This window comes from Aethalodelphis obliquidens, unplaced genomic scaffold, assembly GCF_003676395.1.
Source record: "Aethalodelphis obliquidens isolate GAN/ISIS:26980383/991018 unplaced genomic scaffold, ASM367639v1 scaffold27, whole genome shotgun sequence".
In the NCBI taxonomy this organism is placed as follows: Eukaryota; Metazoa; Chordata; class Mammalia; order Artiodactyla; family Delphinidae; genus Aethalodelphis; species Aethalodelphis obliquidens.
The window spans coordinates 13,995,864-14,023,482 of NW_020837971.1; the positions used below are offsets into that span (position 1 = coordinate 13,995,864).

Below are 27,619 nucleotides of genomic sequence, written 5' to 3' on the forward strand. Positions count from 1 at the left end.
TTTTCTTTCTTTTTTTTAAAACTTTTTTTGCTATGGGTGTACATTAAAAGTACAAGGGATTCTGGGTTCCTAGGATGTCCTAAAAACATAAATCATTGTCTTTCAATGACATAATCTAGGAGACCACAAATTCACTTTCCTTGTTTCATTAAACACTTGAGGATAAACGGTTGAATCTTTTGCACAATTATTATGTAGGTGGACTTTATTTTAGGAAATTGATAAATGTTCCCCCCCCAAAAAAGTACATAAAACACAGTTTACAAATTGATTAATTCAAAAGTATAGTGATCAGTCATAACACGTATATTAACTTCTTACTAAGGTGTTTTTTTAAAAGCAAAGTAGGGCTACCCACTGGGAAATAATGATACATCTGGATAGATTATTTGCGTGATTTTGGGCTAGACTTAGTGTCACTTTCTAAGACTCGTAAGAGTTTAAAGACAAACTCAGTAAGTCATTAAATTCCACTCTATCGATTCTGAAATTATATGTGCATTAATTCCCGCCCAGACATACCGCTACATGGTGACATAACTTAGGAATTCATAGGATGTCCATACAATTCTTGGACTTTTCTAATTTTAAGCAAATGCTTCTTTGAACTGAGTAGAAATCTGCCTGTCTGGTCATTTCCATGCATCTGGAAGTCTAAGCCTGTGACTTCTACCTAGTACGTTTCTTCCATATCCCGAGATTGACAGACTAGAACCCAAAGCGCAGAGCTGACCGCATTATACATATGCCAAATACAAATGTCCTAAATCTCCTCTGATCGCTACTCTCTTCATTTTTCTCGTTGTCTTTGGAAAAATTTTAGATAGTTCATTCTGGCCCAGGCATAAGGCAAAATCACCAAGTGAAGTTCGAAAGAAGCTGCAACAGTAGCTTAATCCACGTCTCCTATTTGTCATCCAACCATATGATTTTTGCTGATGACATCTTTCAAATCCCTCCCTTGCTTTCCACCTCCGCAGTTCAGGCACCACTGCAGATACGGTCTCGAAGTCTATCAACCAGTCTCTAGATTGGCACTGGGGTTGTCTTTTCTAACAACTTAGAAAACCTAAAAAAATCCCTTTATATCCTCCCCCACTTTTTCCTCTAGCACATTCCCCCGGGGCCCCAAGGCTGGGGCCTGGCCGCTCCCGCTCTTGCTCTCCAGCATGCGGTCCTTCGCCTCTCTGAGCAGTGAACCTGGCGGCCACCTGCCCCCTGCCTTCCCGTCGTGTCCTCGAGTGCACTGGCTCCGAACCCTGTGACCCGGACTTGTCTTAAAGCCCCATCACACTGAGTTGCGTTTGTTTCTTGGTCTCCCTATCCCACTGGACTACAGACCCATAAAGAATAGGGGCCGTGGCTTATTTATCTTGGGGTCACCAGGGCAAAAAAGTCAGAAAATATGTTTACAGAAGGACTGAACGGAGGATTCTCTGCATTAGAGACCTGCTGAAAAGGTGCACTGTGGTGTCTGTCGACCTGCCGCAAGGTGGGATGCTTCCAGATGGATTTCAAAAATCAGTTAGGAAACCCTGGAACTCTTTTCTGAGCTGAGCTCTGCCGCGCAGATCAACCTGGGGTAGGCCATCCGGCTCAGGGAGCTCTGACCTCCGGAAATCAAACAGTGGGATGCAGTGAGAACGGGGCAGTGAAGTCCGCCCCTCACCCCTGCCCTCAGCGCCCTACCTGGCCCCTTTAAACACCTGGGAGAACTTTGGGGAAAACCGGAAGGAAAGCGAATGACATACCATGGGCTTCTCCGCCTTGACCGTTTTCACTTGGAGGCATTCTTCCCGCTTTGAGGTAGTGTTGCTGAGGTCCTTTTGCTCCCCGAGGGCTCCCTGAGTCTGCCGGCCGGGTGACCTAGACTGTGAGTGGCCGCCGGAATCTCGTGGCGCCGGGGGCCTGGGATGCACGTCCCCACGCTGCTTCTTGGTGACGTGAGCCTCTGGGCCGTGCACGGTCTTCACGTGTTTCCGGAGGGAGCTGGGGTCTGTGTAGCGCTTGGTGCAGCCAGGGATTTTGCACACGTACGGTTTCTGCCAAATGCCCCAAGGATGAAAGAAGAGGTTGTTATCAAAGCAATTATTCCCCCGCCCGACGGTCTTTTGTGGCTACTCATTATATTTTTAATTCTTTCAAAGCACGCTCACAAGGCTGTGAGGTGTTCAAAACCCTCTAAGTGGTGCAAAGGTTTAATAAACCTTTAAGAATCCAGCTTGAATACGTTATTATTTTAGAGAGTGCTCAGGGTGAGCGGAGAACGTGTAAATGGCGCTTATGTTCTTGGAAGCATTTATCCTGTGAGTAGGAAGAAGTATCGTGGTGTCACGTGGTGCTCAAGGGATAATTTGACGATGAGGATGGTGGTGATGATACTGCTGATGATAACAGAAGAAGGCTAAAAGACACCCATCCTTTAATGAGAAGAACGCTTTGGGGAGAGCTGGTGTGAAGACCTTTCTTACCAATGTCCTGGTTCTCAGACCTAATATCACTCTACCTCCTTTGAAAATGAGCTCTTTACACACTGACACAGTAAAAAAAAAAAAAAAAAATTGCCTGCAGCCTCTCCCGGGTTAGATATCACTAAAATACTTTCCTTTGGGTTGTATTACAACTGCGGGGGTTGTTCAGGGCTCAGAATATCCAGGACCTTTCTCATCTTCGAAGTCGTAAGCCCTGTCCGAGTGTCCACGAATGCTTACTCGTAAACCGATGAGGGCGGATGGATGTCGTCCTGGAGACGAGGATTCCTGCATGAGGCTCTGCTCGCGAGTACTAAGATCTAGAAATTAGGTACTTTTCTTTTCTACGTGGGCCAGTGATCAAGCCTACAGATACAGTCATAAAAAATTATACGGACCCTTATAGCTGAGTATTTACTCGCATCACAGAACTCATGGCATTGTATTCATGACCAACGTCAGAACTGTGATTTCGTTTACTTCCCTTGAAATCTAATATATTCAAGGATACTTATATGAGTCTATATTTACCTCTGTGTATACCAGAATATGTGCTATTAGGTAAACAATATTCATAAAAGTCATGCTTAATATAATGCATCCATTACAGTTATATTAAAAAGATTCCCTGTCTTATAGAATGATGCTTTTTCCCTAAAAGCCCAAGAACAGACTGAGAGCTACCTAAAATGATGAAATGTCCTAAAGTAGTGAAATAAAGATTCCAGAAATCATCTTGAGAGACCTCACCTCCAAATTTGCGATTCTTTTGGGTAGAATTGATTCCCATTAACCACAAATTACTTCTACTCAGGAGCCTGTGTGATTTGCAGCATATATATATATAATGAAATGAGCACATCAAATTCTATGCATTAGGGACAGAAGAATGGCTCTGATGATTAGTGCTATTACCGTATAGCATCTGACCTCGGTGCTTTGCTCACTCTGCTGCTGTGACAGACAGACAGGAATGCGTGGGGTAGGGAGAGGGAACACAAAGCCAGGCCAGTGTTACATGTTTGAAGAGCTACTCTTCCCATAAATATCTGCAGGTACGTATCACGGGTTAGCTTGGAAATGGGAACACAGCTGGAGGTGGAATGAATCTGCTAATGTTCATGAGCTCCTGCATTTCCAGGACCAACAGAACATACAAGTACATGTGTGCCCATGTGCCCTTGCATGTGGACACATATAACAGCCACCTACAAAAAAACTCCAAGAACACAGGGTCAGGAAACTTAACTTCCCAAGAAAACACATTAACTCAGTTACGTTTCTTGGCCCCCAGATTCTGTTGTGATGAATGACTGAAATGCAATCTAATGGTAGGTAAAGATTAATGTTGTCAGGATTCTGAGTTACCCGTATTTCCTGTCCTGGATACTTAACTTTTGGTACTGTCATTGCCTTCTTGACTCCCTGAACTGAAAGGTATTTTGTGAAAGTGGGGATACTTATTCTACTTGACTGTGTAGAATGTATCCAAATAAAATTTTTGGTAAACATTTAATGGTCCCTACTATGGGCAAGACTCTGAGCACAAAGTTTTATAAGACAGGATCAAATCTCAAGGGGTATAAAATATGGGAGGAAAAATAAGACAGCATGAATTATCTACAGTACAAAGTGTGGATGCTAGAGAAGGATGTGGACAGATGTGGACAGATCACCCTTGGGATGATCGTGGGAGGCATCAATTTAGTTTCTGTATCTGGGTATAACGCCCAGATCATGGGGTCAGGGTACGGGCTAAATCAGACCATGTGCACGTGGTGCTTACCACGATGTGATGTGGGGCACATAATAAGTGCTCAATAAACAGAGATTTGATTAGGAAGAGGCGTCGTAGTTGGGTCCTGAAAGACAAACAAGATGCTGAAGGATAAAAATGAGGGCAAGAGGATGCAAAAAAAAAAGTAGCCAGAGCAAAGGTCCAGCAGCAGGACCACTTCAGGCATGCAGGCATGGCTGTCTGGAAGGTTCCATTCATGGTCACCATTGTGAGAAGTCAAGGGAATGGTGAAAGGGAAGGCTTGGGTCCAGTGAGAGCAAATACAAGCCTAAGGAGTCTAAACATTTCCTATGGGAAAAACGGAGCCACTGGAACTTTCTGGAGAGGAAGATACAACTGAATCAGAGCTCCAGGAAACTGGCTTCGTCTGGTTTGGGGAGGAACGGGAGCTCCCTGTTCTGGAGTAGGGAGCCCGGTCAGAGGCCACTGCGTTGGTTCAGTGACCCTAAATGGGCAGGGCAGCCATGGGGGTGGGGAGGAGACCTAGATTACCCGAATGGGTATTGCTCCCTTCCTGTTCTATTCCACCCTGCTTGCCTCATCTAGAATAGCAAAGTGCTCGGCGGATAACTAGCTATCTATATTTGCTCAGTGAAAGAACTAAGATACAAATAAGAGAGCAAAGAAATGAAAGAAGACATCTAGAGTTGTCTACAATTGCTTGATGATGCAAGTCTGGATTTCCTGGATACACTTAATTTTGGTGTATCTGAAACTGTCCATCATTCATACGCAAGGACGAGGGCTTTCTCTATGTGGAACAGAGAAAAAATGATTTACGTGTTTGTGAATAAAATTATATTTATGTGTTTATGGCCGTTAATAATTTATTTTAGGTGAGTTGCTCAACCTTGGTGAAAGATATTGTTGACCAAGGTTATGTTTTCATCTCATGATGGATATTAAACTCTCTACAACATTGCACTTTTTACTGCACAGAAGAATTCATGTTTAAATATAACGCACTTAATTAAAGCAAAGAGACATGGGCACACATTTGAAGTCCATAAAAAGATACAAAGCTCTGTCACTATGTTTATATGTACGCACTGCTGAAGTCCTAACATACCCAGGGCCCAAACTGATCCACAGTAACAGGAGAGAATCTATAGGAATGAATGCCCTCTAAGTTTCCAGTCATACTTGTACTTAAATACATGAAATGTAAACATATTAATTAAATTCTAAGTTAATCAAATCCCCTAAAACATTTTAAATTGAGATTTAATTCACATCCCATAAAAATAACCCTTTTGAGCTGCACAATTCAGTGGCATTTAGTACGTTCACAATCTTGTGCAATCGTCCCCAGTATCAAATTCCAAAATATCTTCATTATTCCAAGAAGAAACCCTGCATGTATTGGCAGTCACCCCTATTCCCCCTCGCCCAGCCCCTGGCAACTACCCATCTACTTTCTGTCTCTATGGATCTGCCTCTTCTAGACCCCCTAGAAGTTGGTACAAAACAAGTACAGCGGATTACACCGCCACTATCGCACACTGTAAAGCATTTTTGACGTAAAAGATGGAGACGTGGCATCTCCTCTAAAACATCTGCAAACGCTGGATCAATAATGAGATCCTAAAGGACTCAGGCTTCCTTATTCTACTATGAACCATTCAGAAAGCGTCTGTATAAGTGAGCTCATGTGTGTGAGTTTATGCGTGAGCGTGCTTTTTTTTAGTGTGGCTAATCCTCTTAGAGATGTTTTTGCTCTGTCAGTTAGGTTGAAAAGAAACTTGGTGAGGACCATCTCTGCCGCCTTCAAGCCAATGGCCAGTGAGCTGAATGGTCCACTTTTACCAAATTCCCTCTCCCAGCTCTCCATCTGGAAGATCAAGAATGGGCCTGATTGGCACCTTGTAGGGCCAGATGAGAGTCATGCCAAGGTCAAGATGCTCCTCTCACACAATTTCAAGCAAACTGATGACCTACTTTGTGGGGCAGAACTACATCTCATGGGAACAAATTCTGGGTAGCTAGCCTATTTCTACCACAAACATGGGGAGCCTTTGTGTTAATCTCTGGTACATTCAAGAGAAGACTTCACAGAGGAGGAAGAATCTAGGCTAGATCTTCAAGGAGAAATTGGAGGTCTGCAGGCAGACGTGCATTAAAATGTAAACAAAATGAATTGGAAATCATTTTCGCTCATTCTTACGCTTCTCTGAAATTTGGGGGGATAAATATCTAAAAATAACAACACAACAGGAACCAACTATGACCATGAAGCCTTACTCAATATATTATCTTAAATAACTGACTAGAAACCATTCTGGGTTTCTAGCTTCCAAGATCCTTTGGAATTTAGGATGTCTGGAAGCCCTAGTTAGCCAAGGTGGGTTACTCTGGAAAAGTCTTTTTTGATATAAGCGCCTTTGAAGATACCACCTGGAGAAAGCAAATAAAAGTGGCTGTCTTAGCAGTAAGCTGTTGGCTGTCAACACCTTGCTTCTGAATCTCTCCTTGGTGCTTACAGGGTCGTCCTTTGAACGCATTCCTGTTCTCCCAGGCAGAGCGAGTGGATGGAATTCCAAGTTAAATGCTCCTGCTGTCTGACCAGTAGGTGGCAGTACCGAACAACGTGAAACTCGTTCCCCCTTCACCCTGCACGTCTCTCCCATCCGGGCCCAGGTTTCAGCCCTACCTTTGGGGCCCCAAACCCACTCGTGCTGGGAGTGGCCAGAAGCAAATACAACGGAACAGGCTTGCGTTTCCAAGTACATTCCCCAGAGGATTTTTTATTTCCACCACAAGCTCTGGACCCAACACGTGTCTCCTGGAGGGGCCTTACCTCATTGGAATGTGTCCTGTTCTGGTGCTTGGCGCGATCAGAGGCATTCGAGAAAGCCTTGTTGCAACCTTCGTGCTCACAGACGTACGGTTTCTCTCCAGTGTGAGATCTCAAGTGTGTTTTCAAGTTTTCGAGTCTCGAGTAGGCCTTTGTGCAACCTTCAAACTGAGGAGGAAACAGGTAAATCTGGATGATCCCACACGATGACGGCTGATGTATCCCACTCGCTCCGCGTGGATGAAAGACAGGGACGTTTGGGGGACTTCCCTGGTGGCGCAGTGGTTAAGAGTCCGCCTGCCGATGCAGGGGACATGGGTTCGAGCCCCGGTCCGGGAAGATCCCACATGCCGTGGAGCAACTAAGCCCGTGCGCCACAACGACTGAGCCTGCGCTCTAGAGTCCGCGAGCCACAACTACTGAAGCCTGCGCGCCTAGAGCCCGTGCTCCGCAGCAAGAGAAGCCACCGCGATGAGAAGCCCGCGCACTGCAACGAAGAGTAGCCCCCGGAGAGTAGCCCCTGCTCGCCACAACTAGAGAAAGCCTGCGCGCAGCAACGAAGGGCCAACGCGGCCAAAAATTAATTAATTAATTAATTTAAAAAAAAAGACGGGGACGTTTGGAGGGTTGGCGGCTTTTCAAAACCAGTGAACAAAAGTCCAGTAAACTCTGCCTTTACTGGGATTCAGATGGGGCTCAGGGCCGTTCGAGAGAAAGCGTTTTCAGGGCTAAGTAAAAATCCTGGACTTTTTTTTTTTTTTTTTTAAAGGCCACTCAATGTGGACAATGGGTTTCATTATCTGCTCAGGGATCTCCTTGAATTCCCACTGATTTCAGATTCAGCACAAAGTTCATTAATATGGCTTTGTGTGCCTACAAAGGCACGGAATTTGATCCTGTTTGTAAAGGGCCTTTAAGATGTAAAGTACCAGGGCTGAGCCTTGCCTGGCGGGCACCTCTGTGAAAGAAGCCTTAGCCTTGCGGGAATCCCAACCCTTCATAGGTCTGTACTGGGCCATGGGGACAGACGAGGAGGGCGAGGAAAAACTCTAAAGCCATTAAGGGTTATAGTTTTAAAAAGTCAACTTAAGTTTTTCAAGTCGAAACTGGCCCCTCTCCGTGCTCCCCAAGGCTCTGGTGTGACAGGCACTGGTGCTGGGTCAGGTCCAGTGGCCCAATGCTCACTCGCAGTGCCAGACGGCACGTCCCCACTGCCACCTGCCTGCCTGCCACTCTGCAGAGCTGGGCTGTCTGACTCAGTTGCTGTTAGCCACGTGGGGCTATCTAAATTTAAAATTTTAAGTTAAAATTTAAAAATCAGTTCTGTGGTTGCTCTAGTCACATCTCAAATGCACATGTGTCTCATGGCCACCGTGTTGGACGGGGCGGGTCTAGATCAATTCCTTCCAGCATCCCCCAAAGCTGTCAGCATCCTTTCTCCATGTCTCACCTCCCCTCCGTTTCGGAAACCCCTCTCAAAACCCCAGGAGTTTATCACAAACAGCACTCCAACCCTCTTCTCCCACCACTCATCACCTCGCACGGCCCCTGGAGTACAAGGAAGGGCCCACAGGTGCAGGACTCCCGTAAGTGGACAGCTGGTCCCCGCCCCTTCGGTACTCACAGTGCATTTGTGAGGCTTCTCCCCCGTGTGCCTGCGCATGTGCACTACCAACATGTACTGGGCTTTGAAGGGTTTCTGTTCTCTCGAGCAATCTAGCCACCGGCACACGAACTCCTTCTTTTCTCCATGGATATGGTCGTTATTTATATGCTGGAGTTTGGAAAAAGAAAGAGAGAAATAAAATGGGAATGTCCTACTCTTTTCTGAAGGCAAAAGAACGGAGTGCCCCAGATCCTCCAACCTTAAGTCCTAAAGACTCCACGGTACCTTTACTACACTGCAAACCTTTACTATATACCTTTACTATATTTAGGATGTTTCTTAAGTAAATTTGCTCTTACTGACTGTGGAGGGATACTTCCTAACTTGTAGGAGTGACCCGGTTTGCAAGAAGCCTGGTGTCCCAGAAAAAGTCCTTCAAGGGCATCAGAAGAGCAGAAACGGGGTGAGACACCCACGTCCTCTCTGGGCCTCCGTTATCTTTCATCGGCCAAGTCGGGGTCAAGGTGAACTGACCACAGAGGTGACTTCCAGCTCTCACTCCCTCCAGGCCTTGGGTAGCACCTTGGGTTAGTGCTATGGCTCAAGACTGCAGAAAGGGCACACACACACACACACACACACACACACACACACACACACACACAGTCTGTAACAAGGACCAAGAAAAACCAAAGCACTTTTTCAAACGACACTTTAGTTCCAATTAGTGGACTCACCCCTTTGATAAGAATCACAGAGAAATGTCCTTGATGCTGAAGATGAAAGCCAGGTGATGGTCAACAAAACGCTTAGTGTCTGAGGGTCTTTGCTGTCCTCATACACAAAATAAAGGAATGGATTCCCTAGTTTCTAAGGTTCTTCCCCGCTCTAGAATTCTGTTAATTTGGTTTTTAAAATGAAGATGAATTTCCCCGAACTCCAATTCAAAGTTTTAGGATCATTTTTAAATAGAGTTCCTTGGATTCATACATCAAATGTCCTACAACTAGGAGACATGTGAAATCTACAGCAGCGCCAGAGGAACAGGTGGTTCTTAATCTGGACCAAATTCAAGTCTACTCCAGGAAGATGAGTCTATGATTTTAATGTCCAGTCACGGATGACGGAGGCAGTTTGTGCCCTAGGTTGATACTGTTGTTTTCATTCTCTGGTCACTCTATACTTTATTTGCCTTAATTCAAGGCCTTTGTGAGTCCTTTCTCCCACATACGTGGAAACACATCACTAAAAAATGTGTGCAACGAGAGAAACCTCCTCTGGGTTCCCTGAGCCCCGTAACAGTGACATGACGTTTAATTACTTTCCTGCGTAGGCTCTGGTTCCTAACTGAGTGGTCTCTGGGGAGCTGGTGGTAAAATTCCACCATCACTCGACCTTTCTCAGTTATTCCACTAGGCAGCTGGCTGCCGTGGGGGGAAAAAAAAAAAGCAGTCTGTTGTGCTGTTTGGGGAGTTTAAAACTGGATGCGGGCAGAGAAAAGCAATTGCTGTGTACTCTCCTCTCCTAGAACAGCTCTCAGAAAGTCCGAGAAACAGGGGAGAGTGGGTGACACAGCCCAGGGCGCAGGCAGACAACTAGGACCCTTTCAGGAGCTCTGAACACAACGAGGAAACCACACAGAATCACTCAGGTTCACGACAGCATCCCAACCCCTGGCAGACAGATGTGTGTTTCTTATAGAAAGCCAACTGCCTCAGTATGAGTGTTTCTTAAACGTGACGCTGGGAATAAGTTCATCTGTATCATTTTTCTAGGTTCCACATATAAGTGATATTATACAATATTTGTTTTTCTCTTTCTGACTTACTTCACTCTGTCCGACAGCCTAGAGACACAGACATAGAGAACAAACATGGATACCAAGGGGGGAAGGGGGGGTGGGATGAATTGGGAGATTGGGACTGACACACATACACTACTACATATAAAATAGATAACTGATGAGAACCTACTGTACAGCACAGGGAACTCTACTCAATGCTCTGTGGTGACCTAAATGGGAAGGAAATCCAAAAAAAGAGGGGATCTATGTATACGTATAGCTGACTCACTTTGCTGTACAGCAGAAACTAACACAACATTGTAAAGCAACTATACACCAATAAAAATTTTTTAAAAACGTGGTGCAGGGGCACATACGTGGATGAAGAGAACAGATGTGACGGCCAGGGGACAACACGCCATCTCTAAATTTATGCTTCGAGAACATGTCTGCATCTGTTCACATCACCCAGGATTGTCCCAGGTGGGTGCTGGAGCCCAGTCTTTAAGCCCACATGATACAGAGAGGTTCTATGAATTCTCCTTTCCAGGGAAAGCAATGAATGATCACACAAGTCCACTCCATACAAATTGCTCATGGTTCAGTTTTTTTCCAAGTTATTAGGCATCAAGCTTCCTGGATGAATAGGCATGAAAAGAAAATGAAGGAAGGAAGGGGGGGAGCGAAGGAGGATGGGAAAAAGGAGGCAGGCAAAGCTAAAACTGGAAAACAGTCTGAGAAGTTGGGCTGAACCTGCTCCTTGAGTCGCGATCTACACCTTTCGGTTTCATATTCTCAGCAACTGACAGTGGCCCGGGTACTTGGCGGGTCCTCCGTAAATATCTGTTGGACTGATTGGCTCATGTGAGAAACTGAACTTTCTCTGGACCAGAGAAATTATACTTGAAGCTTTTGCCTAGCTTACTTCAAATGCATGTCATCCAGTATCCGTACAGTAAGGTATTAATGTAGGTGTTATATTACTTTAAAATAAGATACCATCAAGAATTCAAAAGGACTTGAACGATTCGAATGATAGCCCAGTGAGAACCCCGTCTTGCCGGGGAGAATAAAACAAATACTCAGCGACTGCCGACATTTCATTCATCGCCCCCATATGGACACGTATGTACTGGGTACCACTCCGCACCAGGCCCTGTGCTGGGGAATCGGACAGACCTGAGTCCTGCCCTGAGGAAATTACAGGGCAGGGACACGGAATTACTGGAGAGACACGGAATTACTGGAGGGGCACGGATAATGGCTTAAAGGACTATAGTACAATTATAGTTGTGATCAGCGTTTTGAAGGGAAATAAGAGAGTTTTAGAAAAACAATTAACGGGAGGTCCCAAATCCGTGGGGAACACCAGAGACCAGGGTTGGCTTCTCCAATGAAGCAGCGTTTAAAGTAGGACCTGAAGGATGAGTGGAGACTCGGCAGGTGTGCAGTTAAGGGTGTGGGTGGGGAGAAAGATGGACGGAAGCCCCTGGAGGAGGACAGAATTTAGTGCCTTTGAGGAACAGGGTGAGGAACACGCAGGGCAGGTGAGGATGGGCCAGGCTGAGGCAGGAGGCTTCCAGCACTGCCACTGCTTGGTGTAGTACGAAGGCGCGAGTTTCCAGGGGTCCAGTGGATACCAGTGAGGTAGCCAAGCTTGGGCCCACCTAAAATGCAGAGTGCTGGGTCAGGTGTCCAGCAGGGAGACTGTAGGATAGACCCCTGCATAGAACTCAAGTGCACCCCACCAGAAAGCCAGCACTTGGACGCCTGCCCCAAGCGACCTGGAGTCACTCAGGGGAACGGGGATGACCGACACGGAAGCACCACCAGCAGCTAGTGAAGCAATGGACCCTGTCTCCTGCCTTCCCCATCATGCTGAAGGGAGCCAGACTCTAGGAGGAGAGGGAAGAGGTCCCCCCCTGGATGGGTGGTGTGGCAGGGGAAGAAGAAACAGCCTGCCAGCTCCCTAGAGCTGTGAGCCTGGCTGGTATATGGAGGCGAGGCTCTGAGTGGATAGCAGGTTAGAGGTTTAAATCGGATGGGACTTTAGTAACCAAAAGTGGCTGAGATGTTGTAGAAGCTGCCGACCAGGGTGTTGAGGTACCTGCCACCGAGCTGGGAGGGGAGAGCTGACAACAGGCTGGTGAGGCCAGTGACTGCAAAGCGCAAACCATTTCAGATTAATACCTGGCCAAGCTGCATCGGCCTTGGCCTCTGGGACAATATCTGAAAATCCCAGTGGCGGGAATCCAGTGCCCATCAGTAAACACAGCACCCCGTCTTGTCTCCGTGTGGGGAGGGACAGGCAAGCTTCTCGGGACCGTGGAAGCAATGTCACTTTCAGAAAGGTTAGCACCTTGGGAATTTTCCCTTTCTGCCCCGTGGAGTAGACCTAAGGCCTAATATGCTTTTGTAATTTTCTGAAACCGCTCTTGAGGGCCAACTTGGTTGAGATTACAAGTTATTTTTCTTTAAATGAGATTCTATGACCTCAGCCAGCAGGGAACAGGTCCACCTTCCTTGTATTTAGGGTCCAAATACTGAGCACAGACATAATCAATTACTTCAAAGAAACACAGAAATCTTTCTGTTTATTTAGGTTATTTATTTATTCATGAAAATATTTACTTTATATTGGGGTAGAGCTGATTGACAATGCTGTGTGAGTTTCAGGTGTACAGCAAAGTGATTCAGTTATATACATACATGTATCTATTCTTTTTCAAATTCTTTTCCCATTTAGGTTATTACAGAATGTTGAGCAGAGTTCCCTGTGCTATACAGTAGGTCCTTGCTGGTTATCTATTTGAAATATAGTAAGTAGTGTGTATATGTCATTTTGCACCTTTGAGCTTAAAACATTTCCCGAAGCTAGATTTCAGGTGAAATTTAAAATTCTAAGAAATCATAGATTTCACACGTCCAGATGTCCTAAATATTTACTCTGCTAAAAAAGCTGCTTTAGCAAGAGGGAAGACATATGGGAACATACGTTTATGTATGACTGATTCACTTTGTTATAGAGCAGAAACTGACACACCATTGTAAAGCCATTATACCCCAATAAAAAAAAAAAAGCTTAATGTCATTTACTTTTGAAAGCACTTTCCATGTTTCTCCCAGAATGAATTGACTCTTTCCTTTGGATTCCCAGAACAGCTAGTGGGAAGCAGCCTCATAGCACAGGGAGATCAGCTCAGTGCTTTGTGACCAGCTAGAGGGGTGGGATAGGGAGGGTGGGAGGGAGGGAGATGCAAGAGGGAAGAGATATGGGAACATATGTATATGTATAACTGATTCACTTTGTTATAAAGCAGAAACTAACACACCATTGTAAAGCCATTATACCCCAATAAAGATGTTAAAAAAAAAAAAAAAAGCTGCTTTGGCCTCTGCAGTGGGGTGCTCATGGAGGGCTCCTCTTAGGGCAGATCTTATAAAACGTGAGCTCGGAGATGTGGGGGTGGGTGCATTGGAAGATGCCCCCCAGACCAAGTTGTGATAAGCTGTGTACCTTTGGACAATTCACCTATTCGGGCCTTAATTTTTCTCGTCTGTAAAATGAGCGTGATGAACTCCATCAGATGTCCACAAACTTTTTCTGTAAAAAGCCAGAGAGTAAATATTTCAGGCCTTTGCAGGCCAAAACGTTTCTGTTGGGGCAGCTCTCATCTGCTGCTGGATCAGGAGAGCAGCATAGACAGCACACGGTGCAGCTGTTTGTTTATGGAGGCTGAAAAGTTCACATATCCTGGGGTATCCGTTACATTTTTTTTTCTAATTATTTAGAACTATAAGAATCATTCTTAGCTCATGGGCTGCACAAACACAAGCAGTAGCTAGATTTGGCCTGTGGGCCATTCATTCGCTCTCCCTGAACGAGATGACTTCAAAGTTTCCTTTCTGGGCTAACAGAGCCCTTGACAGTCTCGGTCAGGCTGGCTCTGAAGCCTGAGGAAGTAAAATTAGAAGGAGGTCTGTTTCAGCGCCAGAGCAAAGAGAAGGCAGTAAAAAGGAATAAAAGTCAGGGTCCTGGGATAACACGAGGGGAGGGAGATAGACAGATGTCCCCCTCTGCATCATGGTCCTGGGACTGGATGGAAAAAGCACCCCTTCTTTGCTCACCAAAACCCTAGGTAGTTAAGAAGAGTCGTACGCAGCGAATTCTTAACACTCAACAAACAGGTCGAGCCCCTGGGACGCCGGCCTGAAATTTGATGGGCCTGTGTTTATTTGTGGTTTCACTGAAAATTTGCCTTCCTGGCAGTGAAAAGGTTAATCAAATATATAAATAATTTAATTGGAAGGAAAATAATGCATGATTAAATTCCAAACTAATCCAGCACAAAGACATGCAATTTGCCAGAGGCCTGAGCGCCAGAAAGAGATAGATGGTGTAAATTACGGCGGTGGATGCCAACCCTCTCCGCGGGGCCAGTCCGGACGCTCCCTGTCTGAATAAACAGGATGAAGATGCCGGGACCAGGCACCCCCAGAAAGGCTGAATCCAGACTCTGAGCTTTCCGATGAAATGGGATTGTAAGCATTTGCCCCAGGAAACTGATGGCTGATGAAACAAATAAAACAAATAAAACATCTCAGGAGCCCTTGGCCAACCAACCAAGCTGGTATTTGGCCATCGTGATCATGTTTGTAGCAAGATGAGCTAAGACCCAGGATTCCTGTCTCTTGCACTCCCCATGGAGCTTTGGGGGCAGGGAGAAAGGTGGGGGGAATCACTCCAGTTGGCCTGGCCATTGGGGAAGTGGAAGGGACATCTCTGTTTTCAGGGCTTCTCTCTGGGAAGCCCAGCCGTTGGCGTCAACCTCGGAGGCTGCAATGGTGCAGGAGGGAAACTGAAGCTTTTCTTTTACCAGCAGCAAAATGGAAGCCCACGGTGGATTTCACTGGGCTGATCAGGGTCCTGTCTTCTTGTTTCTTATTGCACTCTGAGTTCAGAGCTGACAGTTCGTCCTCAGTCTATTCCTAACCCTTCAGAGGAAACACACACATGCTGTCCATCTATCCCGACTGTTCACTGCTCCCCAAATAAAGCTGCTATTCAAGCAGTCTGTGAACCTTGGAAGCACACTTCTGCTTCCTTTTCTAGCTCCCTCTCCTTTGGCCTGATTCCCCACCGACTCCCACCCAGAAAGCAACGTCCCGTGGATGGGCGAGCATCCTCCATTCTAAGCGACTTCCTCGGAGAAGAGGCTACATAGAGCGTGGCTCAAAGGTGCGTGTGGAAGGTTTGCACCTCCCCGTTCACACTCTGCCGGGCTAAGGTTAATCAGCAAACACCTTGCTGTTGCTTGCGATTCATTCTCTAAAGAAGCCAGGCTCCTTAACGTCAGGAAGGTAAATTCCTTCCACTGTTGTAATGAAAATATTACGGTTAAACACACCTAAACACAGCGAAGGCAGGAAATGTAAAGCTTCAGACTCAAACGTCACCATCATTTCCATACGGCTCCCCTGGGCATATACATTACACACCAGTCTTTCTGTCAGTATTTAGTGTTTCTCAAATAACACGGAACTTTTTCACCAACTTAAAAGAGTTGCTACAAGGTTAAGTTGCCAAAATTTTCACAGCACAAGGTACATGTAAAAGCAAAGAGTTACGGTCTATAGAAAAATAACGTTCAGGTAAATATGATCTCTCTCCGCACACAAATGTCGTTTAACAGAACTTGATCATTTGAAACGTCTCAGGATTCGCTCAGGAAGTATGTTAAGAAAGGCTTCTAGTTTGGCGTGGGATGGGGTAGCAACAGGTAAACAATTTTAAGGAAGCTCAGTTTTCAACTGCTTTCCTGATTTTATAATATCAATCTATGACTAGCTCTTGACCTGGTAGCCCAGAGATTTTTCTGCAAAGGAGAGAGAGGGAAAAACAATTTAGAATCAAGTACATTCAGACTGATTCAAGGGAGGGGTTGAAATGCTTTGCCTAAAAGAAAACTGTCTCCAAGAATCCCTCAAAACTTTCCATCTGAAAGGTGGCATACACCTTCTTGTTTTGTGTATTTTTTTTTTTTTTTAAAGTTGAGAGAGTAAGTGGCAGAGCTAGGACTAGAACCCAGGTGTTTTTATTATTATTTATTTATTTATTTTTAGAAGATGTTGGGGGTAGGAGTTTATTAATCAATTAATTTATTTTTGCTGTGTTGAGTCTTCGTTTCTGTGCGAGGGCCCTCTCCAGCCGTGGCAAGCGGGGGCCATCCCCCATAGCGGCGCGTGGGCCTCCCACTATCGCGGCCCCTCCTGCCGCGGAGCACAGGCTCCAGACGCGCAGGCCCAGCAGTTGTGGCTCATGGGCCCAGCCGCTCCGTGGCATGTGGGATTCCCCCTAGACCAGGGCTCGAACCCGCGTCCCCCACACTAGCAGGCAGACTCCCAACCACTGCGCCACCAGGGAAGCCCTGTTTTGTGTATTCTTTGACACACGTAACATTTGCAGAAGTTTTACAACTGTCATGACATGGATTTTATTAGGGAGAACCTGTGATAGGATTCCTTAAGGCTTTACTAGGCAGAAGTGAAAAAAGCAGGAATCAGAGACTACCAGGGCTGAAACAGGCCTTTTATCTCAATATGCACTTTAAGTTTAGATAGATAAAATAATTTAAATGGTTTCAGTGGCACTCATCATTCTTCCTGGCAGAGTATTTAAAAAGCTATAATTGTTTGCTGTGGTAGAGATCTTCATGAAGACCTCACAAAATGACTGTTTCAGTTCACATTGGCTAATAAAAATACCCAAGTATCTTTCAGTTTTTTGATCTAAGTATAAAATTATACAGAAAAACATCAAAAGGACTCAAGAGTTTGGGTACAGAACTGCCCTCTCTTCCTAAAAGTAGAATTTTTTCCTATTTCTGATCTGTGAATATTAGAAATTAGGGTGATATAAAAATTAAAATGTGTTTCTTGGTTGAGAAGAAATAAATATATGTGCTTCTTCGTTAACAAGGAGTCCCCCTGATGGTTATTAAAATCTTGTTTCTATCTATAAATTTGTAATGATATTATTTTATTTTATGGGTAAGAAAGGCAGTGTTCTTTAAAAAAGTTAATGTCTGGACAAAGCGCTTTGCAGTGTTGAATTTAGAGAATGGAAACCAACTTTCAAGCTGTAAAAATGAGTAGAAAGATGGAGAAAATTAAACTATGTGCAGCGTTGTAAACAAAACAAAATGAAAACATCGAACGCTAATAGGTAAATTCATATGTACGTTCAAGGAATTTAATGCAAAGTAGCACATGATGGAAAAACTGGTATTTTCCTAATGCATGCTATATGCTAAGATTCACTAAATGCTCGTGGAAAATTCGAGCATGGGTAATTCAGAATCTCTACGTTTTTACTTTTGTTGTTACACTGAATTAGCAAATAACTAGGTATAAATGGATACTCTGTGATATAATCTATCTAAGCTGATACCCCCTCCCCCATAAGAAGTGCATGTGTTACTGGTTCAAACTTAATATTAAGCCAGTATATTAATTAATGATTAAAATGATCTAATATTAAGGAGATTTCAGTTTTTGAGAAGAATGTTTATAAAGAAAAATGTATATATTATTGATTAATGTTATTGATTTCACTTAGGTAAAAAGAAAACATTCTCATTCTTGAAAATGGATTAAGGGTCTCCAATTCCTTGTGAGAACCGACGCGCTCTTTCTCTTACAATTCTGCTCTCTGAATTCTAAGTTATTTTCCTAAAACATGGATGTAATTCTCTTTTGAGAGGGTTCTCTTACAGTTTAATAAGGTGGCTTTTGTTGAAGAAGGACTCAGAATTTCTTTTCTTGGAAGAGCTGAGAATCCCATTGAGATTTTAAATAGAGATGTAATGTGGTTTCATCACACCCTCCAAGCTTCTAAGACTCTGTTTACATCATTTCTCAAGTTACTGGGCACATTTAATTATTTATCTTATTCTTCTAAATATCAACTTTTGTTTCGGCCCAAAAGGCAATAAAAACACAAACTCTCCCTAAGCAAATTGATTGGGGGGCCTGGTTAAAAAAAAAAAAAAAAAAAAAAAAAATCCAAAGAGTGAAGCAGGTAAGGATTGAGTAGTACCCGTTCTAGAAATAATAAGAATACTACTCATTCCAGACAGGCAAGACAATTTCAACTGTGTGATCATGGAATGAAATAATTTGGAAGACCAGTCTCTCCAAAAGCATCTTCTATTTCATCTCTTTGCAATGAACAAATCCACCAAACAGTGAGTGTCAAGCTTTCTGACCAAAAGTGTAGCTCCAAAACAGAAAAGGCCGGAATCTCTGGCAAAGGCCCCACCTTCTGTTCCTCCACCACCTCCTAGGCTGAGAAGAATGGCAGGGACAAGGGATCCAGGGAAGGTGGTCCTCTCCCAAGGACCAAATGAAATCAGTCACTCACATGTAGGAGTCATTTCTAAGAGTCCCCTGTATCTGGAAAGCACTACCATCCATGGCAACGGCCTTTATTGCCAAGCAAAAGATTTCAGAAGCCGAACTGTGTCCTAGAGCATTAAAATCCTTCCACCTTGTGGGCTTGGATTTCTGCCACAGACAGAAAGGAGGGTTAATGGGTGGTGTCTCCGTGTACTAAGAATTCCAACTAGTATCTGCATAGTAGTTACACTCTGCAACTTATTGTCACAATAATTCTTCTGTTATAAAACTTTGAAAGGTAGGTTAGATAGGTACAATCATATAATTACAACAGCACATCTTGCACTTTGAATGTGAGAAGCTTAATGTTTTCTCACACACACACACACACACACACACACACACACACACACTCCGTGACTAGCTGTAAGAAGAAGGAAGACTCATTTTTTTTAAAGTCTCCCTGAATGCAAAGGTAGATACAAACTCTTCCTGTTTGTGATATAAAATATTAAAAGTACCATTATCTAGAGGCATACAAAGTATTAGCCTTTAATTACCTCTTAATTTTTATTTATTTATGTATGTATGTATGTATTTTCTGATCAAATTTCTTTTTAAAATTTTTTTACTGAAGTATAGTTGATTTACAATGTTGTGTCAGTTTCAGGTGTACAGCAAAGTGATTCAGTTACACATGTATATATCTATTATTTCCCAGATTCTTTTCGCTTATAGGTTATAACAAACTATTGGGTACAGTTGCCAACTAAATTTTTATGATCGCAGCAATCACCAGGAACCTGAATATCCAGGCATTGCTCTTTGTAAAGAGCCTAAACATACAGTATGATTATGAGAAAATTCAAAACTCCAGAAAAAATAAAGGTGAATTAAAGATGCGATTTGACTCTGACTCTTCACTACCCTTATAAAAGCAACCGTGTTCCCTCCACTCAAGTCTGATTCTGAACATTCCAGCAATCAGCCCCTGAGCCGGCATCCTGTTTTGTTCATTTCGATGTCATAATTTTAATGGCTAGAATCTTTGTGAAAGTAATAACAAATGCAATAAAACGTATTTGGATTTCAAATCTATTTTTAGTATCTGGAGAAGAGTCAAGTATCTTTTGTTTTAATGAAATCCTTTGAAGATATGGGATAGAAAAGTTATTCTGGGTCCAGCCCAGTCCAAACGACGTCCCTGGCCAGGACCCTACCTGAAGGTCTTCTGCCCATCACCTTGCAAAGGAAGAATCCTCCTGCGTGAAAAGTGGCAGGAGAGTTCCTCGGCAATCAGAAAAAGATTCGGTGTGCGTGTGTGTGCAAAGAAGGCAGTGGTGACTGTTGATGGTACAAACACAGGCAAATCTCAAGAACTATTGGAAGAAACGAAGGAGGCAGGCAACCAGGCAAAATTATCCATTTGGAAATCTGCCCACAGTCCTGCTGGGCTGACTCATTCATTCACTATTAACTCAATGCTTATTTATGATATGACAGTTACCGCGCTAGACGCTGAACAGCCAAGACTGAATAAGACACGTCCACTGGATCTTGTCCAAGACTGGCTGTCAGAACGCAGAAAGGAATACTGCTTAAAAATTAGCTTTCACATCATGGACACCTTTGCAATTAAGTAAGCCACCCAGAAGAATGCACGAGTCCCCACATCATAGAAAACTAGCAGGCCCGTTGCCCAGAGCTTTTCCAGGCCTGTCTTACCAAAGCAAAATAAAAAGGAAACCCCTAGACCTCTCAGCTTTAGCAAGCTTTCAACATGTAGAGCAATTTACCATTTTTCAATCAACTCTTAACTTATTCACATGCTACCCTCCATGAGGCGGGGTGAATGGCTTTAAGCTGCAGACCCCAGGCAACAAAAAGAAGGTTTAAGCAGGTCAGTGATCAGATTCGTGTTTAGAAAAGGTAACTCTAGTAGGTGTCATAGAGGACCTGGACAGCAAACCCATTTAGGGAGCTGCTCTAATTACCCAAGAGAGATCTGTGGCCTTGAACTAAGGGCAGAGGCCATGAGGATGGCGGGAAGGGGCTCCATTTGAAAGACCCTTGGAATAATGTGTGCAGGGTGAATTAGAGAGAGGTATAATAGGTGGTACCAAAGTTTCTAGCTTGAAAGATTCTGAGACAATAACTGGCATGGGAGGTCAAACAGATTTGAGAGAGATTCTGTTCCTGTTTGAGACATGACATATTGGAAGTGCTTCCAGGACATCTCCGATAGAGAAGACAAGTCTAAACATAAAGATTTAAGAAACAAAGAAAGGTTGTAGCTGAAAAACGAGGGCAGCTCCCTTCCCTACCCCATATTGTCTTTGGTGACCCCAATACCCAGAATTTTAAGGATTTCACAAACCCCAGTTTGAAAATCCCTGACCTACGGAGACTGTACAGAGGATGAAGAAGGACAGCAATTAGGAAAGATGGGAGACCGGTGTTTAAGAGACAGGGAAACAAAAAAGGAAATAAAGGAGAAAACAAAGGAGATAGAACAAAATGGCGGGGACTGGGGCACATTGACCGTGTTGGGTGGATTTGGAAGACTCCTGGGCAGATGTTGACAGATGAGTTAAAGCAGTAAAAGCTGTTTTCTTCCAGAGGCAGCTTCTCAGTTCCAGTAAGTCTGGACGGATCAGATAGGAAAGAGAAAATGTCTAGGAACATGTGGAGAGCGTGAACTTAAGAAGGGAAACCACTGGCTCATTTGTCATTCCCAGGCTGGAAGGGGCTAAAGAATGGTTGATAGAAGTCGGCAGTCTTCCTTTTTTAAGCTATTTGCTGTTTTGAACCCTTTTTGTTTTCCCCAAGGCTGTCTATAAAATTCAGTTCTGTGTAACAGCATTCATCAAGGAGATAGGCAGAGCTGAAGAAGTAAAGACCACTGGCATCTTGCAGTCCTGTGCACAGAGTGCAGGAAACGGAGCATCAGTGGGGACCGAGTGCCCAGCAAGACAGGAGATGGAATGAGAGGGAATCCAAGACCACCTAGACCACGCAGGGTGGGGGGGACCGGACAGAACGTGGCCGGAAGTGCAGAGCCAATGCCTTAAAGGAAAATGCCACTTCAGAGGCTGGACAACCTGGCCGGAAAGGCAGCTTGGAGACACCTGGGTTACATCTAGGATGGGGCCACTAATTCAAGATTATTTTACCTCCTTCAAGTCTTCTTGGAATGCTGCTTCCCTCATGAGACTGACCACCCCATTTATAACACAACCTCCTCCCCCCTGAACTGTCCACCCCACTTTTCCTGCTGCTCTATCCCCCCGCTTATCACCCCTAAATACTATAATTTACATACAGAGATTGTGTATGATTTATTGTCTGCCTTCCCACAAGAATGTCAATTCCACACAGGCAGAGATTTTTATTGATTTTGTTCAATGATGTTTCCCAAGTGCCTGGAACCGTGCCCAGCATATAGTAAATGCTCAATTAATATTTGTTGGAGGAATGCATTATTGGAAATACCACGTTTAGAACTGATGCGGTCCCAGGCGTCAATATACTCCCAACCTCTTAGGTTTGTGCTTTAAGAACCAGAAGCCACAGGAAACAGAAGCAATTTCCTGTGATTCCTCTACTCCCAACAATCAGATAAATCTCAGCATCTTATATGCCTTTAGGGTCCACCAAGCAAAGCCCCCTTTTATATTTCAATTGTAAATTGAGATTTTGAACTAGTAATGACATAATTCAAAGTTATCTTAGTTGGTTCCTGTTCATTATTAAAGAAAAGGAATTCTAAGCTTTATTTTTGCCCACCATGACAATGTTGACGTAACTTTGGGGTAAAGGCTCTAACATTTAAGTGGTAATCCTAACTTTCAATGTTATGTTCCACTGTTTGTAGAAAGCAAATAATCTTATGTTTTCCCATAGGTTTCTTTTGAAATAATTCAATAAAGCTTCCCATGAAGGAGAGAGAAAAAGGCCAAGTTACCTTGTGATTAAGCTATACTCTATCTCACTGGAATTTGGCCCCCTGGCTATTGTTTTTGTGGATAGTTTATACTGAGGTTTCTTCCTAATGTAATGCTGTTAAGTAACAGAAGACTGAAGGGCATATTTCCTCTTTAATCTGCTTGTGGAAATCTCATTAATGAAATGGAAATTTTGCCCCCTTCCATGACTAAAGTGCTTGAAGAGACAGAAACAAGGAAGTAAGGTTGCTCCTATAGAGTTTCAGCTGGACAAGTAAACGAGGAAGGCATTACACTGAGATGCAGGTTTCAACCTGGCAACTTTTAAAAACATTTTAAAAATTAAGGGTATGTGTGTACGAAGTGATTTGTGGGCTCTCCAAAAGAGAACTGGGAAGCCAGCCCTCCTCGCACTGTTTTTCAGATGGTGAAATCACTCCTGGGGGAGGATGACTTTCCTTGAATTTCAGCCATTTATGCATTTTTTTTTTTTTTTTTGCTTTGCCTTTCACCTCCCCACCAAAGTAAGAATTTCATTTCTCAAGAAGTGCTAAATTATTCCTAAAAATATGTTTTTAATTTGAGGGCTTGATTCTATAAAGCATATTTTTATAAGCACGTTTTCCTAGGAAAATGTGGCCAGTGTATACTGAGTAATCATGCAACTTTTAAAAAGTTTCATTTGACCCCTTCAAGCGAATGCATGCCTCTGACATATAGGTGGCTAGCCTAATTGTCTCCACATTGCATATCTGAACAGAATATTAATACAGTGTGATTATAACAGCACAGAAACTGGTTAAAAGTTTATGAATGTTAACACTCTATAGGGGAACAATAGTGAATGCACTTGCCCCCAAACCAGAGACTGAAGCTAATGGAGACTCAATGTTTGGTCCAAATTTTGTCACCTGGTTATTTAAAGTAACAGTGTACTATATGTTTGTTATCTTTTCTAGATGGTCTGCAGAATGACTTCTGTGCATTTCACTTTTCAGGTAACTCACCCACAAGTACTGAAACAGAGCAGGACCCTATCGGGCTCCCGGGCACAGAAACCTTTCTGTGCCCCCCATTTCTTGTTTGCAGGGAATAGGCTTCAGCCTCCATGACCCTCCCTGAATTCCAAACAGCAGGTTCAAACAGTTGCTCATCAGGGAAGGGAGGGAATGTAGACACAAGGGAGGACAAGTCAAGAAACAATAGTGCAGCCTTGGGGCAGGGTCCTGGTTCCCCCCTCAAGGGCTACACATAACAGTATCTTTGAGCTCTTCTGCAGGGCTAAAATCCCCAACGAGTGGAAGATGTTAACTACTTCATGAAGCATTCTTCATTCCAGAGAGAAGGTCACAGTTTGATAAGAACCACAGAAGCTCATCAGAAAACCACCTGAGGCCAGATTAAAGGAATGCAGGCCCTGCACACACCCCGATCCTTATCAGCAACCCAACCCTCGAACCACTGCTATAAAACTTCTCATCAAGGCCCCTCAGTTTGGGGACACACAGTTTTAGAGGGCATGAGCCCATGGCATCCCCCTTTGCCTGGCAAAGCAATAACGCTATTCTTTTCTACCTCACCCGAAATTCTGTCTCCAAGATTTGACTTGGCACAGGTGCACAGGGGCCGAGTGTTCGGCATCAAGTCCATTGCACAGGGCCATGGGAGGTGGCACGAGCATCACGGCCATTCTTGCTTTGTCCCCATCTTGGCTGTTTCTGGGCACATGGCCTGTAGGCTGTATGCGCAGTACATTTGTTCACACAAATGCTCGTGCCTCGCCTGCTCGTCCAACGTCTCTCTGTCTGGCTCACTCCTCCCCATTCTTTATCTCCCTCAAGAGGCTTGTCTTGACACTGGGAGAGGTTCGGTAACTTACCAGAGAGTGTGCCATGAATTCCTGGCATAGGCAGTAAGAACAGAATGCAGGGCTAAACTTTCCACCTACACAGGGACGGAACTTAGAAAAAAGGTGGCGAATTCACAGCCAAAAAAGAGTTGGATCGTGTGTCAGAAATAAAGGGCCAAAAGCTCACCAGAGGGGGGATTTCCCAGAGTTGTTTTTTTTTTTAATGAAATGCTACAGAAAGTACACCGACAGGAGAGAGGGACCTGTATCCTTAAAGAAGGAAGGGAAAGAAGAAAACACATGCGTTCCTGCAGACAGACAGACAGAGACACACACACACACACACACACACAGTGTATCCTGTTTATACTTTGTGTGTATTCCAAGATAGTACCCAGGGTACTATCAAAACCAATAACTAGCATTACAAGAGTTAAATAAGTTATCTTTGGTTGGAAATGGCCTTGACCTCTAGCAACTGGTGGTCTGGAAGGAGCTATCAAATCAAAAAGAAATTTCCCTTTACTTCAAATGCTAAGTTTGCTGTTTTTGGATCCCAGGGTCCGTGGTTCAACTCCCAGAAGGGATGTGTTAACACTTCATAACATCTGATGGAGGAAGGATGGCTATTTTTAGGAAATTCATTTTCAGAAGCTAAATGCCTTTAAATTTCATGTACACACATTTATACAAACTGCAAATCCTCTTTATTTCTGTCTTGAACCATTATTATTAAAACGAGCTGGGTAATTTTCCTAAGGTAATTTATCACTTAAAAATTACTGGTTTAGAATAATGATGGTTTTCCCCTCATGACTGCCTGAGAAAGCATCTCTTCCTATAGTCATGGCCGATACACTTCCCCAGTGGTTTTCACTGAACGTCAGCCGTTCAAACATTCCCAACCTGTACCTTTAAAATGCTCAACACAGAGAATTCCCTGTGGGTTAGTCAACTGCTGGCTCATATACAAAGAAAATACTGTATTTTGCTCTGAAGAGCTTTCTGCATCAATTTAAACACAGTGAGACAGACACAATATCCCAGAGAGAGGAAAACCTACCTTATTACATTCCTGACCCAAGAGGAAGGATTTGCCCTGAGGACATAAAAGGAATCCATAGGGGTGTGGGGAGAGTTATTTAATCCTAAACATAAAAACAGTTCATAATGTGGCATGACAATGCTTTTAATCGCTGACATAATTGTAATATGTATATATAATATGATACAAGGAAGGCAAAGGCAGTTTGCTTCTCAGCCTTAAAGGCTTTCTTCGATACCCTCCTTTAGGTCTTCTGCATTTTGTACATGCTTAGGGGAATTTTCAGGGGGAGGTAACGTGATATTATAAGGATTCTTTCTCAGTAAGATCACATCTTGTTCCGATTTGAGTCGATGCATCTGTATGCGGTAAGTGTGGTCAAGCAAAACTTTGAGCTCCGTGAATGCAGTGTTTTACAAGTCTTCCCTGATTTCCTGTGCAAGTCCACGGGCCATGAAATGATGGGCAGAAGACCGGGATTTTTATTCATATTGCAAAGCTGCAGGGAGGGATGCGGCATCTCAGGTGTGAGTGCTGTGAGCGGTTCCCATTTCCCTTTTATGGCTATATAAAAAGTTTTGTTTTTTTTTTTTTTAAACGGGGGTTTAGGTTTGGGCTTTTCCCCCTCTGATGTTTCCATACACGACATAATCTAAACCTCAACTGCCATCTCCCAGGAAAGAACTGCATCCTTGCCTTACTGGTTGGGAGGCTGATAAGGAAAGGGGACATTTGGAGGAGTTCAGCTCCCGCCCCGCCTCTTCAACGTTATTTATGGAAAGGATTTTTACAGCATCCTTAAAAGCGGCTATGTGATGGCTGGACTGCCAACTTTGCAGGTCAACTTTTTTACGCCAGGCTGCCTGTGACCGAGGGGTTGGCAATGTTCACATTTTATTAAAGTGAATGTTACTGACGTTCCCTGGCGGAGCCCACGATCATTCTAGATCACGGAGTATCAGAGCCACTGCTGCTCTCAGCAGTCCTAGGATTAGACGAGCAAAAAAGAAAGCGTACAACACAATGGAAATTCAACGAGAAAGAAAGAGTTGGAAAAGGATGAGCTGGCGTCCCAGCTGGACGTTAGGGTTAAGTGTGCCCTAACTCTGAGATTTCTCTAATGGGACCTTCTGCTTTACATTGGGGATGGGTTTATTTTGCACGAGCGTGGTTTTCCCCCCTTCCAGGCTGCTTCCTGAGTCGAAGGACTGGATCTCATTCATCTTGGTGCCCCACTGGCCTTTACTGTGACTTCCGCACGGCAGGTGCTCAGGAAACGGTGCTCAGCTGAACGACATGAATCCAAGATACGACCCCATAATCTCAGTTTCCTCATATTTCATTGTAGCTGGAGTCGGCTAGATGCACTAAAAAGATTTTCTCAATCTAACTCTCATATCCATGTTTTTCTTGTTGTGCTTTGGATGGGAACTTAGGCTCTAGGGCACAAGACAGCTCCTAGGTGCCTGCTGCCCAAAGACTTTTTTTTTTCTTCCCTTCTTTTGGCAAGAGTCAAGGATGAGGCATTCTTTTTGGTTCAGATGTTGTCATTAAGCTGGTCCACCAGGTCATCTCAGGGTAATGCTTAGAAAGAGGAGGTAAATGATGGAAGTGGTCATTAGGGACTTGGGTGAAGGGCTGACTTCATTTATTCTACAAGTAAACTGAGACGGCAGAAGTAATCAATATATGGTACCTCTTCTAAGGGAGTCTCACCACGGGCTCAAATTCCAAGCATGTGACAGAGAACACTGTATTTTCTTTGTACATATTTTAAAAACCAGCTCCTTTACTTCATCTTATCTGAAGTGCCCAGAAAGCCTGTAAAAACCATTCAAAGGATGCCCAAGAGTGGACGCAACAGCTGCTTCTCACCCCAGCAGGATGTGGGTTATGTCAAACAAACTGGTAATGAAACAGGAATGGGCCTAT

The 27,619-nt window shown here is 44.0% G+C and overlaps 1 protein-coding gene across 2 annotated transcripts in view; it reads right to left on the reverse strand.

Moving 5' to 3' along the window:
- GLI3 (GLI family zinc finger 3) overlaps positions 1-27,619 on the reverse strand; it is a 286,282-nt gene that overhangs the window by 7,328 nt on the left and 251,335 nt on the right. For both annotated transcript variants that reach the window (XM_027123980.1, XM_027123981.1), the window contains 3 exons: positions 8,688-8,837; positions 7,067-7,231; positions 1,752-2,042 (listed from right to left, as the gene is read on the reverse strand). In XM_027123980.1, the coding sequence (XP_026979781.1) occupies positions 1,752-2,042; positions 7,067-7,231; positions 8,688-8,837 (606 nt within the window). The remainder of the gene's footprint in view (positions 1-1,751; positions 2,043-7,066; positions 7,232-8,687; positions 8,838-27,619) is intronic.